General features: G+C 37.0%; 1 protein-coding gene across 1 annotated transcript; it reads left to right on the top strand.

Annotated features, from left to right (window-relative positions):
- The first annotated feature begins 10,592 nt into the window (after positions 1-10,592).
- On the top strand, positions 10,593-16,677 carry LOC122841400 (ETS domain-containing transcription factor ERF-like). The gene is made up of 4 exons (XM_044134681.1): positions 10,593-10,681; positions 11,189-11,246; positions 16,029-16,260; positions 16,497-16,677. The coding sequence occupies exons 2-4, from the start codon at positions 11,189-11,191 to the stop codon at positions 16,675-16,677; spliced, it is 471 nt and encodes a 156-aa protein (XP_043990616.1). The 5' UTR covers positions 10,593-10,681.
- The last annotated feature ends 247 nt before the right edge of the window (positions 16,678-16,924 follow it).

Below are 16,924 nucleotides of genomic sequence, written 5' to 3'. Positions count from 1 at the left end.
GCACGGCCATAAAGCACAGAGGAGAAAGGAAATCTCTCATGTAAATCATCTCTCTTGTTCCTAACTCGGATTATTACGGCCAACCCTGCGATGAGATTTCATTATACGGCAACCAGTTACAGCAGGAGGTGCAATATTTTGTTCTAGCACCGCTGATTATGCCTTTAAAAGCACCACTTCACTGCTTTGGGGCACATTTATTCATTATTACGCTAACAGCATAATGTGATTCCTTTAAAATATAGTAACGCAATCATTTGAATGGACCTTCTATCATGAACATTTGAAGAAGCTGCTTTTATCCAGCACATTTAAGTCCAAATTTCAGAAAAGTTTTTGTCTGAGCAGAAATCGCAGCTCTACAAATGGACTGTGTATTTTATATATTTGGAAATGTTTGTAACAGATTTTATTATAACGAGGCTGGAGGAAGATACATAAAGTGAATAAAGCAACAGCAACACTCAGCCGCTGGGTTTAACCGATAAGGGTAAATGTTCCTAATGTATCAAGTCTACACAGCAGAGTGGCCTCTGGGTTTTTACATAATGCGATCCAAAGAAGGATCAAAAGCAATCTGCACATAAAAATGTTTTTACATCTCTAACCACCTGCAAACTGCATCAGCTACAGTTAAAACTGCCAACAAATCACATTATAATATTAAAGAAAGCTGATCTGCAGCGTGTCACCTTACACCTGAAGCAAGTTGGAACTCAAAATATAAACCTTCTAGTTGCTAAACATATATTTAAAGGTAATTTATGTTAAAATGTCTGGAGACAACATGGTACAGCATCTTGTACAGATACTGTTGAAACCAGATATTTTATTAAAAAGACAAACATTTATTTCTCAAGCTGTGATATTTTAGACTAAACCTTAGCTGTTTAAAGTAGGTTAGGATTATGGCTTTTTTTGTTGCTTTTTATATTTTCAGACTGTTGGTGATTTGTTGCTAATTTGGCTTTATGCTTAGGACCACTGTGTCCAGACTTTGTAAGACGATTTGTTTTTGATGCAGCAAGTATCTTAGTACAGGTGAAATAAGACAAAACTAACTTACAAATAACATTTCAGAAAGATGTAGGAACTTGTTTTGAGTCAATTCCTTAATATTGATGAAAAGGTTTGAGTTCCATTGGTAGATTATTTCAATTACAAGACATTTTTCTCATAAGTGAAATAATCTGCCTGTGGAACAAGAACTTTTTTTATCAAAATGAAGGAATTATTTACTTAAAACAAATATCTTGCTGAAAAGTTACTCATAAGTTAGTTTTGTTTTATGTCAAATGTAGTAAAATATTTGAACAAGAAACTAAGCCAAAATTACTTGGTATGATTTTGTGTTTTTCCATTGCTTGTTGTCCAAGACTTGCAAAACTACAACATATTAAGTATTTCAGTTGAAATTTGACATGATGCTCTATAAACATAGAAAAGTTTAACCTACATTCATCTCAATATGTTTGGGTGTAAACATGATTGTGACAGGAGGAAGGAGTGGTGAGTTACTTAAAGCATTTGCATGGAAGTGTAATGATTAATTGCTTTGGTAAATTGCTTGAGTTTAATCTGTTAGTTTAGAACTGATTTCAAGAATAGTCTCTTATAGCATTATGTACATAAATGGTAAATTGGTAAGATTAAAATCTCGCTGAAACTAAGGTGAGACTTTCTCAATGGCAGAAAGGCCACGAGGTTTTCACACTTTTAGAGCACGATCACAATAGCTTTTCAATTGACAAAACACAAAACGATTGTGTTTTGTCATTATGACAATTCTTGGTAAAAGCTTACATGACCTGAATTATTAGTTTTTATCAAGGCTGAAGATGATATTTGTCATTGACATTGTGCTAGATGACTTCTTCAAAACATGATATTTTGAAGAGGAAAAAGAGCAGCATTACATTATAACTCTCATACCTCCTGAACTTTCAAAAATATACCAGCATATGAAACATATACCGGTAGTTAACGCAAAAACCGGGAACTGATACAGGAGCAGGAAGCAGTCAATGTCATACAACCTATTTAGATTTACAGAAATTAATTTGATTGCAAATAAGCTTCTACCAACATAGTTTTCACTCAAACATAAATCTTAATCTATACAATTTCTTTTATATCAGGTTAAAAAAACCTGAACTATTCAGAACGTGTCAAAAACATTTCGATGCAGTTAAAAGATCAGAAATTGTGTCACATGGTCTTTATCTGTGAAATATTTATCAGCATATTCATGTGAGGTTTGGGTGTCTGGGTAATAAGTAATAAAGGGGGAAACCCAGGCATATTGGTAGGGGCCTGCAATACTCCTTGGGGAGGTTCCCATAATGTAACGTAATCAGAAGACCAGACCACTTTTACTGAATCCTTTCACTATGGAGAGCAGCGGCTATATCTGGACTTACAGAGGAAGCTGACATTGGCTGCTTGTATCCATTATCTTGTTCTCTTGGTTGCGATCCAGAACCCACTAGTCCTATCATATGGGAGGATATGATCATAAAATTAAGGGCATCCACAAAGTGACTCTTCAACCACCCAGGAATATCCTCAGTCTGGATCAACAGACTGGGATGGACCCTGTTTCCCCTTTCTGGGTCATTGAACATTTTGGTAGTACTTTGTTAAACCCAATCTACGTCCTTCTCTGTAGCCAAGATGTTGCTCCTGCAACCACAGATCCACTCTGTGCCTGTCTGGTGTTTTAGGAGTCCCCAAAGCCAATCAAGACCTGAAGGCCAATTTATTTACCACTACAGTCTTGTAGGTTCTGTGATATTCACTGCAAGGGGAACTAATCACCATAAGGCTGCTGCTCCTGGAAGTCACGTTTGAGATGTAGAATCTTAACATAACCCAATCTAACTCAGACCATGAGAGACATTCTCCCAGAGGTGTGAGCTGAAGGTCTCCCTAATGAGGGCCTCTACAAGGCTTTCCCAGTTCTTTCTCACCTCTAAATTGGGCCGCCTTTTTGAGGCTTCAAGTTCATTGTTCACCTCATTTGCTAAATTTCTCCCTTTACTTTCCTGCTGTGTTTGTCTGAGAGTGTGTTGCTCTGTTTTGTTATGCATAAACTGAAATCTCTCGGCAATTTTCAACAATTCATGAGACACTCTTGCGGAGCATCTCTTTCTCTCACTCTGTGGATATTGTAGCACTACAATAAAAGGAGAGCCATGCTAAAGCCCTGATCCCTCTTACTTATAACAGGATTTGACCCTTAAGACTCACAGCATGACCCTTATCTGCTGCAATTCCCTCATCCTGTTTAACCTACACTCTCACTATTGTCCTTTTGTCTCACACATGCACTTTGCAAACACACACAAGGGAAAAATTTGAGATCACACATAAAAAATGTAATCTTGACACACACATGGACAGATTTCAGGACCTCAAACCATCACTGCACTCTTTCCCATCCTCCCACACACATGCAGGCTCAACGATATGATGTAACCCCAGCTTCATTTTCTGCCTTACACCCAACCTTGATGGATACAGCTAAATGTGAATCGCAAACAACTGCTCCTGGCACTGCAGAAGAAGAGGAAAGAAACGGAGAGATGACAAGGGATGGAGGAGGATAGGACAGAGAGAGGAGGATGTAGGAGAGGTTGCAGTGTGTGTGTGTGTGGTTTAAATCGCAGAGAACGGATGATGGGATTGTACGAGTAGGAAAGACAGAGTTGAAGGGGAGAGGCATGGAGGATGAGAGGATGGAGAGAGATGAAGGAGAAGAGATTGAGCAGGCAGCTAAGCGCCAGATTAAACTCTGGGGTCGTCAGCTGTAAAACAAACAGTCCTTTTAGCAGGGATCAAATCTAGACTTAACCCTCCTCCCTCTCACTTTTTCTCCCAAAGTCTCATCCTCCTCATCTCCTGTCCACACAAACACACAGATTGGCAAGGAGGAGATAATGCTGATCGCTGAAGTAGAAAGGAATAGCAGGAGGAGCACAATTTCTGTGGAAATGAAGGCTTGGGTTTTGTATTCTTTGCCCCAAATGGCCCCTTTGAGATTGGGAAGTCTTTTAATACTAAGAGAACTCTTTCATTATATTGTCTGCCTCCCTTATGTGCAACTTCTCCTCGGGATGGAGAGGTTATATAGCATAGAGAAAAAAGAGTTTTCTTCATATATCTCAGTGTTTATATTGCATTTTACAGTAATATTCCCCCTGATGTTGCTGCTCATCTCAGAGCCCTGCTGCCTAGTTTAAATTTCTTAGTGATTTAGGTCTGGATGCTCCCTCTGTGCCTCCATCAGTCCCAAGGCTCAATTTCCAAACTGTCAGCTTTTATCCATGGCGCGAGGACTCTCCCTTTGTTGTGTCTGCATATTTTCATGTGTGTCCTGATATACAGCTTCCTCCACATTCAGTGGCAACCCTGCTAAGGCACAGAAGAAGAATGTCAAACACAAGAAGGTGGCGGAAAACAGGAAAAAGGAACTGATCAAAACAGATCACAATATACATGGAGAACTGGAACTACAATTGAGCACTAAGGAACTACAAGATGCCAACCAAAGTTTTGAGTAAAAAACAAGAACCAGAAAATAGAACTTGGACAAACTAAACTCAAAGTTCTTTTGGTCAGTACAGCAGCAGTCCTGTGGGGTTTAAAACTGTTCTAACTTTTTAGAGGGGCTTCCTGAGGAAGCTTAAAACTCTAAGTCTACAACAATCCTAAAGGACTTCATAAATAATTGCAATGTTCTCTGCTGCTCATTTTGTTTCCAATGCTATCACTTTCTGCACTGGAGGGCTGTAAGGCATTGTACTAGGCCTTTTGCTTTATTTCTGTAACTTCCTACATCCAAGACAGTGGCAAAATATTGTTAAATTTACTGACAACACAGTAGTTCTTGAGCTTATCTTCAACAGAAGGAGACGACCTACACAGAGGAGGTCTAGTATGTGGCTGATCACCAATAAACTTGTTGGTTTATGTGGCCTACTCATCTATTTGCAACCTTTTCTGTTGAGCACAATTCAATATTTTTGTATGGAATAACCTGTCGATTTGCAGATGTTTCCATAGATTATTTCTAAAATTTGAGGCATTTAAGCTTGAGAAGCTGAAATACCTAGCCCTATGCTAGCTGACCTGTAAACACTTGTAAAGCCAAGACAACATTCATTTTCCTTGGCACTGATTGGCTGCATCCCCAAGCACTCAGATACGACTGTAGATATTAGCTTCCATGCAATGCTAAGATGGTTTCCACTGTACATATTAATGCATATTAATAATGTATATATTGGTGTTTGAATTATTAAGTTAGACAGCCATAAGTGTTTTAGTACTCTGAAGTATTTTTGTATATTAGAGCTAAGTGTTGGCAGTGGTCTCTAACTCTCGTGTATTGTGTATACAAGGAAGCCACTGTACTTTCTATTTCATCAGTGCAGAGTGTTAGCAGTTATAAATATCCAGGTGTCCATGCCTCCATTGACTGAATAATACAAAATTTAAAAGGTAAGAAGCGGGTACCACCAATCACTCCTTCTTGTATTAGGGTTTGGTGCGGACTGGTACAAGAGGGAGAATATAGTGTGTAAATTTCTAACACTAGTTCACCAACAGCTGGTGCTTCTAGGAATAAAACATAACAGTTGAATCGCTCCACTAGCAACAAATTACATAGTTTCTGTGATTTTTCGCAATTACTTTTGAACCTTGGAAATGCCTTTCCTGCCATTGTACCTATTGTGAAGCTGAAATCTCAACCTCAGAATTGACAGCCACATGTTTGTTTTTACTATGCAGCAGATGTGATAAAGCTCATAGGTCAAGGACCAGTTTGATGTACCGCCAGGTCTTTCAGACCATTCCATGTAAACAGAGATCTAATATCTGTGATCAGTGTGATATTAATTTGGAATATGGCTTAAATGAATTTAAATAAAAATCCTGCCCCCACATATAAAGGTTAGCAATGAACCCAGAAAGGTTTTGGAAATATTAAAATGACAGTTTGTAGTTTTGAGTCGTTCACTTTCCTGTTTGTTCAGAACGTCTGGTTGCTAAGAAACAGAAATAGGTCATGACATTTCAGAATCTCTGAATTTTTGGGTTCATTAGTGAGATGTAGAGTTGTTGGTGAGAAGTTTTCCTGAATTTAGTTGAATCCTCGTTTGCTGTACGTTTGCATATGTGTATGGAAAATAAACTTTGGCAGCACTGGAGTTACAGCATATAGTTTAAAACACAATTACCTCTGATGCTGACCAAATGTATGTAAACTTTGAAAGAAGTTACAAACAAAATCTCTAAAATATGCTCTTGTTATGCTTAGCATACGTAAATAATATTGGTAATTATAACTAACCTACAACAAGAGAAGGTTTGGTCTAATTGAACTTCAGACAGTGAGAAAAAAGTGTATATTTATTTGATTTATACATATTTCTTAAAGATAATCACTAGCTCCCCTGCAGCCCTGTAAGGATAAACGGGTATAGACAATGCATTGATGGATGAATGTTCCTCTTCAATTCTAGGTTCAATCATCAGACACTATAACTATTTATTCAAATTAAAAGCTGCCAACCTTCAAAATTATTGTTGGAAGAACCTCTGATATTTAACAACATCTTAAGGCTTTAGATTTATTTGTACAATTGGACAAATAGCTTTTATTTTTTGGCTCATTGAAATGAAATCCCAACAACTACTGAGAAAATGATTCTTCCACCTGAAGAACATGAAGGCCTATTGGGTCAAAAGTGGGGTTTCAAAGGACTATTCATGCTTTTATTCCTCCAAGGCTTCAGCTTCAGCTGCCTTTTCTTGTTTCAGTAAAAGAGAGATTTCAGACTTTTATTTTTTTTATTTTTCAGAATGCTGCTGCTCACCTTTAAACCAACACATGTAAGAGAAATCACATTACACCAGTTTTGAGCATCACTTCACTGGATACCAGGTTATTTTTGGAGTTCATTTTAAAGCTCTGGCCCTTACTTTGAGAGCTCTTCACAGTCAAGGCCCCTCTTAAATCTCCGACCTGCCTCACATCCCTGCCTGAACCCTGAGGAGCCTGTCAGGGTGGAACATGCTGCACTTCTTAACTTCTGTTGACTCTTTTAAGAAGCAGCCAGACTCTTTCATTCAAACATGTCGACGTTTCCATGGCTGTGGTTGCATTGTGCTTTATGTATTGTGTTTTTATGTGTCTTTGTCTTTGCTACTCTGTCTGTAAAAAAAAAAAAATGCTATCTCAATATGTTTTACTTATGTATCTGTTTATAGGAGATATGTATAAGCTTGAAACAAACACTTAAGGACTTAAATTTCCTCATTAAGTAGAGTCTACTCAATCCATTTTCTACTTTTTTATTTTTAAAGTGTGATATCTGTAAAGTTCCTCAAACATATGAGTGCAGTTATCTTTTTGCGTGCGCGTGTGTGTGTGTGTGTGATTTCAGTCCCAGAGTTTTTGCATGTGACCCAAGGTCCCCTGGCAGCTAAAAGCACGACATTCAACTCAATTAGTGGCATGCATAATTGATAGCTGTCTGGGAGTGTATTTGTATTTACACTGGAATTAAAAGCCTCCGGTGTCATCTATCACATCGGAGGAGCTGAAAGTGTAGGCGTGGATGTGTGTGAAACTGGCCTGGAGAAGTGAATGTATAGAGATGCATGTGCATCATAAGGAGCCTTAGAGGATAGAAGATTTTTTTTCTGCTGCAGGACAAACTAATTCACAGTTAATCTCTCAGCAGCACGACACGTTCTTTTGGCTAATAGGTACAAGACGAATGTACAATGCTGCTTTCACTGCAGCTACTTAAAACTTTGATTTAGGCGGATTGGTTACAAATGCATCTTCTCTATTTTCATATTTTTGGACATAAGATTTAAAGATACTAACCTGTTTTTATATCAAGCTTCATCAGCAAAACTGAATAAATTTCTTATTATTTCTTACAATCAATAAATACCTTTTATACTGTTCACATTTTGTATCATTAATCCTGCAAAGTTCAGCATATGATGTTGACATTTGTGTGAAAGAACAACACAAAGTAGTGCATAATTAAGGATGCATGCTATTTATTCAATAATGTCTAACAAATGTCAGAGGCCCTCATGGAACAGCTGAAGATAAATTCAACTCAGCTAAACTCAACTTATTAATAATTAGAACATTTTGAAGCATTTTAGTTGTGAGCAGTGGAATACAAATGTACAGCTAACTTTTGAGAACTTAATTAGTAAGAGATGTTGAACCAAAGTATTCTCCTCCTCCTTCTACTTTATGATGGCCTCCATTTTGTCCATTTACTCAAAAAGGAAAGTCAAAGTCCAGACATACATATCATTGAGAGTCTGTGAAAAGAATTGGACACTGATGTTCACAGATGCTCTCCATTCAACTTGAGTGAGTTTGAGCTATTTGCAAAGAAGAATGGGCAAAGATTTCAAAGAAATTCAAAAATACTCTATAAATCCTAAAAGGAAGTTTCTGTGCTGCATCCGTCTCGAGTTTTGAGTCAAGGGTTGATTAAAATTCATCCTAGACATCTTAGAGATTTTTTTTTTTTAAAAAGGAAAATGTGGAAAATGATTAATCTTTCTGATCGCTAATTTTTTTTAACAAATAAAATTCCAATAAAATAAACTTTTGTTCGTAATGTGATATATTGTGAATGGTGTAAAATATTTTGTAAAATGTGGTTTATTGAACCACTGATGAATGAAAGGTTCAGCTTCTATGCACCACAAATCTGGAATAAACTGAAAACGTCCAAACAGCCAAGACACTCAGTGCCTTAAAGTCTGGAATAAAAACCCGCCTGATTAGAGTTGCTTTTGAAACATAATCAGTGAAACATTAATAAACAAACTTATGTGTGACGACGGCACTTGACAAAATGGAATGTTTTAATTGTTGACTGTTTTCTATTATTTTTGTTTTTATGAAGTAAAGCCCTTTGAAATGCCTTGTTGCTTTGTGGCTTTCAAAAAAGCTTCAATAAATCAAATTTTAAAAATATGAATCATGTCATCAAGTGAGAATCATGAACTTACCTTCGGTATTTTTAAAGTCGTGTAGATTTTTTACATCAACCTTTATTAAACCAAACAGAAAATCCCTTTAAACGGTGTGACTACGTGAATATGATCCTGAACACAACGTGTCAGACGCCTCCAGCAGACGCCAGTGCGGCAGAGTGCTGAGCAGTCTGATAACCTTGGTCAAAGTCACTGCCGTTGAGCAAAAATGCAGCAGCAGAGGGGTGACAAATGGCCCTGGCACTGAGTTCATCACCTATTTGATTTAGCAAAGAGAAAACCACCAGTCACCTTCGCTCAGCGCCGCTCTGCTCCCTCTGACTCAAAGTGGAGGAGGGAAAGTGCTTTCTCCTATTTCCTCCTGGTTTATTTCCCTCCAGTTCGTACTTCACTTCTGCTTTGGACCTTTTGCTCTCTCGCTTGTAATGATGGTCATCTACGCTTGTTATACTGCTAACGCTGTTTCTTCTCTCTGAGAAATAACTGTTGCTTACAGCAGATGTTGCCCTAAAGATTTGTTAACTTTCAGTTCAGCAGATTTTTTCCCCTCTCTCTTTGAAGGCAGAAATCCCAGGATAAAAATACACATTTTTCTTGTCCAAATAAAACTCTTATGCCAAATGTCATTTCCTGCGGTTCATTTAGTACTTTAAATGGTAACTGAACAGGTGTTAGATATGATTTATGCCTCTATATTGAGCAGGATCTTAGTTTTTAATGCTTTTAATATAAGGATTTGATTATTTTGCATAAGAAATATAACATGCACCTGCTGGAGAAACTGTGATGATTGTTGCCAGAGCATCATGACAGAGTGAAACTGTTTTAATGTTAATGTTGTTGTTATTATTATTTTTATTTTTATTATTATTATTATTTACAGTTTCTAGTATTGTTTCATTTAAACATTTTTAATCTGTTTTTACATATTTATTCCAACAAATTGTAATCATTTCATTGAATCTAACCTTCATTGGTTGCCATATTGTTTACTTTTTCTTATAAATTAAACAAGAACATCTTAATCACTTTTTTTTTTTACTTTTTTTTAAGTTTTTGACCAAGTTTTTCTAATTCTGGCATGAAGGAGGCAGGAAAGGGAGCAATAGGAGACAAGAGGGTGGGGTGGGGTGAGTGGCTGGGGTCAGATGAGACAGAGGGTTTAGGATCCAGTCCATCCATCCCTCAGTACTCCCTTCACTCGGAGTGGGCCGGCGGACAAAGTGATCATTGTTTCCCAGTTGACGAAGAGTTTCCCACTCCAGTAAAGGTAACGGGACATTTTGATTCCTTACTTTACTGTTTTTACCACAAAGATGATTTCACAGCTAATGACTTAATTGCTGAACATATGTATTGTTTTTATTAAAAATACTCTTTTTTATATATCTTCACAATTTGTATTGAATTATTTTTATTGTGACTATAGATAAAATAGCATTCATCATTAAAGTGACTTTTAATGCTCCTAAGCTGTAGATGAGTTGAGATAATGTTAAAAATTGTTGGTAAATGTTTATAATTTCCTTTTTGATGACAGACCATTTCGAAGCTGGCCTTAAACGTTGGCCTGAAGGTGTGAAATATCCCGTGACCCCTGGGTGTCCTCCCACATGAGAGGAAAAAGGGAAATAAAGTAAGAGCTGAGGAGGAGAGATCGTTTTGTTGTTGCTCCAAGATAAGGGGATATTACAGCTTGTGGAAAGGAGCTTATAGCAGAGGAGAGACATGATTCACTGGGGAAGAAGTGAAGAGCTTCTTTCTCGTAGAGATGAGCTTTTTAGCCTTCCAGGGAGAACGTTGGCTGCAAATCGCAGAGGGGGCGGGGTGTCTATGTGGTGTCTATGTGGTGTCTATGTGGTGTCTATGTGGTGTCTATGTGGTGTCTATGAGAAGACGATGTGTGTGTTTACCAGGAGAAATTATACAAAACTAACAAGAAAAACTGTTTCTGTAGGGGGGGGGGGGGGGGGAATTATGCTTCTCCATCCTGATGAGTTAAATATTATCGTATGCACCTCATAAGTTTCATGCATGTAATGAATATCATGAACTCAGGCTCACCGAATATATATGACAATAAATAAAAATTCAGTGATGAAGATGCTGAATTATTGCATCTGTTTGTCTGTCTTTGTGACAGATGCAGTGCAGCTGTAACTCCTCAGTCGGGCACCTTTCATCACCTTACTGGAGCCGAGGTAAGATTGTGTGTGTTTGTGCTGATTTTCATCTCGCTTATTTGCATATTTGTGGGTTGACATTTGCGTAGGAGGACTTTTATATGAAAAAAAAAAAGTTATTATGAATTCCCTCTCTGCAGAACCCGTCTGCGTCTTGCATTTTAATGTGATAAAAAATAGATTATGCGACAGACTGACAACCTGTCCAGGGTGTAACCCGCCTCTCGCCCGGAACATTATCTGGAGATAGGCACCAGCAACCCTACTGACCCCACTAGGGACAAGGGTGTTAGAAAATGGATGGATGGATGAAAATAGATTAGATGATGAAAAAATAAACATGATGTCTTCATGGACAAACTGCACCAGTGGGAAGTTTAATTACCAGCTCACATAAAACTCACAACTGAAGTTATAAAAAATACAGCATGGAGCCAAGTATGTTGAATGTGCAAAATCTTCCTTCTATGTTGCAAGTTTTATTTTTTTCCTACCATTTTTCCTTTATCTTTTTTGACACAAGCAGAGTAAAGTTGTAGATGTTTTTGGATTGTTATGCAAAGGTTGTTCTGAAGCTTTTAAAAATCTTTCTACCACAATCTGACTTTTTGCATAAATCCTGCAAATGATTATAATCAATAAAAATTTTGCAATAATAATATTTTTAAAACATTATTCTAAGGTTGTCTTGATCAACATTCATTCAGACTTATTGTATTTCTGAGACCTTTACAGCTGCTTAACCAGCTGTAATGTGTAAATACATTACTGATTACATTTTCTCATTCTTTATAGAAAACATGCAAAAGCTTGGAAAGCATTTTTGTTTGAAAGTTAAAATATATGTTTAAATATCCCAAATGTTTTCAAAATGTACACATATTGATCTTTATGTGTTAAATAATTACATTTTTTATTATTATTTTAAAAATGTACATAAAATTCTATATATTTTGGTACACGTTTAGATAAAAGACCCAATATTTTTTTCACAGTACAAAAATCATAATTTTATGATTTTTTTTTTGTATGAGGTTTTGAAAAGTTAAGCCTTATGTCAACAGTCATCATTTTTAAATATTTCTAAGACCTCAACCTCAACAAACAACATTCATCATAGCCTGCTGTAAATATTAATCATTGTATTAAATATATTTTTTATCAAAATTCACAATGCATAAAAAACATTTCTAATAATAGTCCTGTTGTTCTACTGTAAAGGTTCAAACAAAACACTAAACAAACAAAATGTATTTCTTTATGATATTGAATATGGATTTAGAAAATTGAATAAATTATGCAGTTTTAAAAGAAAATTGTTTTATTAAATTACTATACACTGTTCAAGTTTTTAAGTTACATATTTTTCTGACTGAAGAACTTAGATTTTTCATCTGCATGCTAGCTCTGCAGGACACTTGTGTTCATGTTTTACTAAAAGAAATGCTTCTTCAAACTTGTTTCATTCTGGATCTAAATTATTAACAAATATTTTTATTGATTGTATGTTTTTGATGTAAAGCTCTGGTGCTACCGCTTCAGAAAATGTTTCAAATGTAGAAGACACACATGACTGCTGAGCTGCACCGAGTCAGCCAAAGGTTGCTTGAGGCCCCTTGCAGAATTTCATTTTCCTGCAGTTAAATGTAACAGTCAGCACCAACATTTCTCGTAATCAATTTATTCTTTTTGCAGTTTGCGTTTAAGAACTTATTTTTTAAAGAAATATTGAAATAAACAGTGACTTAAACTGACAATATCAGCAAACATCACTTGACATTATTTTATGCATACAAGTCACTTAATAAAGTGCTGAATTTGAACCCTTTTTTACTTTCAATTATTGAATATTTAATTTTGTTGTAATTCTTTGAAGTGCAGATGATAAATGCTTTACACAGTTTGGTGTGAAGGTCTAGCTTTTTCAAAAAAATGATTTGAAAAAAAAACCTTCATTGTCAAAGTGAAAACTGATTTTGATAAAAAAATAATGACAACTTGACATCCAAATAGGCTTATGTCCAGTTCATTATCAGTTGGTGAAGTTGTAAACCCATATGAATCAAAGCGTAAAAGACGTCAAGCAGAAAAATAGGTAAAAATACTGTTGGAAGTGGGCGGGGCTAAGATGATGTCACATATTGAGTATGTGAATGTGATGAGGGCCGGTCTGTAATGAGACATGGAAAGTCTGATGCAGCTCTGACCTTGTATGTAGAAGTTATTGCATGTTGATGTTTCATGCCGTATGGTTAGTCTTCGAAGGTTGGCCACGCCCACATGCTTTGATGTATGGGAAAGATTTTGATAACTTTTGCCCTTTAATGACTTGATAATATGCTGAGTGATTTTGAATCTGTGTCTCCAAAGCTGTAGGAGTTTGATGAGATACAACATCTATTAAAAAACAAAGAAACACAATGGTGGCTTTGATCCAAAATGGCTGACTTCCTGTTGGGTTTGGACCATGGCTCCAAGAGACTTTTTTGTACGTCCTGACAAAATTCACGTGTGTGCCAAGTTTCATAATTCTGGGTTGAAGCATGGCTTGGGGTTGATAATTTAAAGTATTCTAGGGGGCGCTGTAGAGAATTTAGGCCACGCCCACCAGAGATTGTTGTGGATTCCTGATGGGGGGCAGATCAGGATCAATCCCAGTGAGTTTAGTGCAGCTCGGTTCAAATCCATGGAATTTAGAGTCAGACACATTGCAACAGTGTCTTATGTGGCTTCACTGCAGATAATAATAATAAAAAAATAAAACATAGAGGGCAAAAAACAAAACAGAGGCATGTATTTTTGAGTCTGTGTAGTAAAGTATTGGAGAAAATTCCTAATTAATTCAGACTTGTGCAAGAAATTCTTGTTTGCAGTTGCATGTTGCATATATATTCCACAGTGGGATAAAAACAGTTCAAATAAATCATTTGAAACCCATAACCACAATCAGCATTTATAAACTTATGACCAGAACTTTATTCACATTTTTTAATAAACATGTTGAAATTCTCACCATCTGACAGAATGCAGGAGATTCATGACAGAAACAAAAGTTTGAACTGTTGTACTGAATTGCAACAGATTTCCAAAGTTGCCTGAAAATGTTGACTAATATATTTATATAAAATTTGTGTAGTTTCCCTTGATCAGTGTTTTATAAGGGCTTCTGTAAATACAAAATGCCGACAAGAGCAATAAAACTGCTTCCTATTAATCAACCACCTCTGATCCTAATATTTAATGCAATTAATTTAAACCTCGGTCACAGTAAAGGGATTAGAAAGTGTTGCCATATTCTAATTCGTTTTTAATGAGACAGCAGGTTAACTATTGCAGGTAAAAACACCTGATTTGTTTCATCAAGCCGAACCAAAGCAGCTTGTACAGCAGGTATTTGTAACACGGTTTTTAATGAGGAGTTAAGCTCCTGAACTAAAACACCTGTTAGGAGATAAACCTAAAATAACAAGAAGACCTCAGACGAGTTGAATATCTTTTCCCCCCGTGGTCCTACCGTGTAATTTGTGCTCACATGAGAGGCACAGAGCTTTCTGAATACACAGAAGTATTACTTTTTTGTTGTACCGACCAACTTAACCAAAATCCTATAATCCATAGCAAGAGAAATCATGTGTGAGGAAAAATATGTTGAACTCAGATTTAGGGATCTGGGACGATGATAAATGGAGCTCAAGGGTATTACCTCGGCTTTTTAATAAGAATCAGATATTTAAAAGAGAACAAACTCTGCTTATCTTTGTTCCTATCTGGTTGGAAACGGCTTTATGCCAGATCAGTTTACACAGTGTGGGAATAAAATGGCTTTAAATTTGGCAATGCTTTAATAAGCAGTGGAAATGATGGATAACTAATGTGTTAAAGGCCATTTTTATTAACCACACTGTCTTTGTTTTAGTTCTGCTGTTAGTCAGTCAATAGAAATGATTTCTGCTGCAGTTTTGGAGAAGGTCAAAGTGAGTTACTCGTGTCTTTTTATCGTGAGATAAACTGTTTCCCACTCTATATGAAATTAGGCTTCAGCTTTGTAGTGAAGCCTGTGCAGGTGGTGCAGTGAGACAGGAGTGACAAATTCAAAATGGAGGAGGGTTCAGATCAAGAACGTCAAAATGAGTTGCTTGTGTTTGGATCTTTTATCGGCAGGTTTGAAAGATGAAGTCAGGCAGGACTTTCCACCGAGAATCCGATAGGCAGATGATATTGTGATGTTTAGAGAAACAAAGGAGAGCCTGGAGAGAAAGTGTGCACAAATAGGAAAGTTTACAATGTAGTTTAAAATTAAGATTCTCATTAGGAGTTGCCTAAATGGAAACTATTTGAAAAAGCCAAAATTAAAAATTTTGCAACTTCCCTGACAGAAGTGAAAGGTTCAAAATAATAAAAAGGAGCAACTTTTCTGCACTCCATTCAGCCTTCCTGTTATCAACAGAAATTCTTGCTCTCTCACACAACCTGAATGAACCAACAACAAGTCCAAACATCTCATGGAAAACAGTTTTATTTTAAATAACTGTTAAAGTGTTAATTGTTTGTAAGTGCAAAGATTTGATTTTCAGTCTGGTGGATGAAATTTCTCTGTTTAAATTTGGTGCAGGGTTAAAAATAATATTTTACAGTCCTGTGTAAGGTTTGAATTCCCTATACTGTAGTCTCTTTCTTTGTTTTATCAAAGTAGCCAGAATTTCTCATGATGTTTTATGGTGGTCTTCATCAACAATTCTGAGGGGTCCAGTTGAAGTTTAAACTAGTTTTATAGTTTGACATTTCATCTCCTTCCCACAGCAGTGCTGTTTCCTGACTGGGCCTACAAACCAGCCTGGTCTCCTGGTTCCAGGCAGGTCCAGCTGTGGCACTTCCTGTTGGAGCTGCTGGGCTGCGGCGAGGGCGGAGCCATCGGCTGGGGGGGCGAGTGGGGCGAGTTTGTCATCAGGGACCCCGAGAGGCTGGCCAGACTGTGGGGGGAGAGGAAGGGCAAACCACACATGAACTACGACAAGCTGAGCCGGGCGCTCAGGTAAAGACGTACCATTCCTATCTGAGCTGATCCGGCCTCAAGCTGCTGCTTTCAGTAAATTAAAAAAACCCTCCTTGGCAGTACAAGTTGTATGTATTAAAATGTAGTATCCAAAATGCCTCTTAGATGCAATACATTGCGTCTGTGAGAAAACAAGCAACTAAAGTGCCCCGGAGGGACTGGAGTGCACACATCAGCATTTCAGTCTGACACAAAAACCCACGTTTTGCTTGCAGATACTACTACAACAAACGCATCCTGCACAAGACCAAAGGGAAAAGATTCACCTACAAGTTCAACTTCAGCAAACTCATCCTCGTCAACTATCCAGGGTACCTGCCTCCGTCCAGCCACCAGGTCCTTATCAACAATTTACAGGGTTTCAGGTTGTTTTTGTCATCTGTATTCCCTGAATAATTGGGTAAAAATCACAAAACCTTCCTAAAGTTATTTGATAAAGAGGTTTAAAGCCACATCTTTAGAAAGAAGACGCCATTCTCCCTTCTTTTATTGGCAATCCTAGAAAAGATATTCAAAGTAAACTCAGATTTTATTACAGCAGCAGAATTTACCCCATCACTGGGCAACATTGAGACACACAGGACAGCAACCACATAACAACAATTCATACAAAATAAAATCTTATAAAGCATTTTTGTTATTT

Source organism: Gambusia affinis, linkage group LG12, assembly GCF_019740435.1.
Source record: "Gambusia affinis linkage group LG12, SWU_Gaff_1.0, whole genome shotgun sequence".
In the NCBI taxonomy this organism is placed as follows: domain Eukaryota; kingdom Metazoa; phylum Chordata; class Actinopteri; order Cyprinodontiformes; family Poeciliidae; genus Gambusia; species Gambusia affinis.
This window is presented reverse-complemented; position numbering and strand designations above follow the sequence as displayed.

What these genes read in the sequence shown, in the direction of transcription:
- LOC122841400 (XM_044134681.1), top strand. Translation starts at nt 11,189, where the DNA reads ATGCAGTGCAGCTGTAACTCCTCAGTCGGGCACCTTTCATCACCTTAC. An exon ending in ATCACCTTACTGGAGCCGAG is followed by an intron (nt 11,247 to 16,028) that starts GTAAGATTGTGT and finishes TCCTTCCCACAG; the next exon opens with CAGTGCTGTTTCCTGACTGG. An exon ending in AAGCTGAGCCGGGCGCTCAG is followed by an intron (nt 16,261 to 16,496) that starts GTAAAGACGTAC and finishes TTTTGCTTGCAG; the next exon opens with ATACTACTACAACAAACGCA.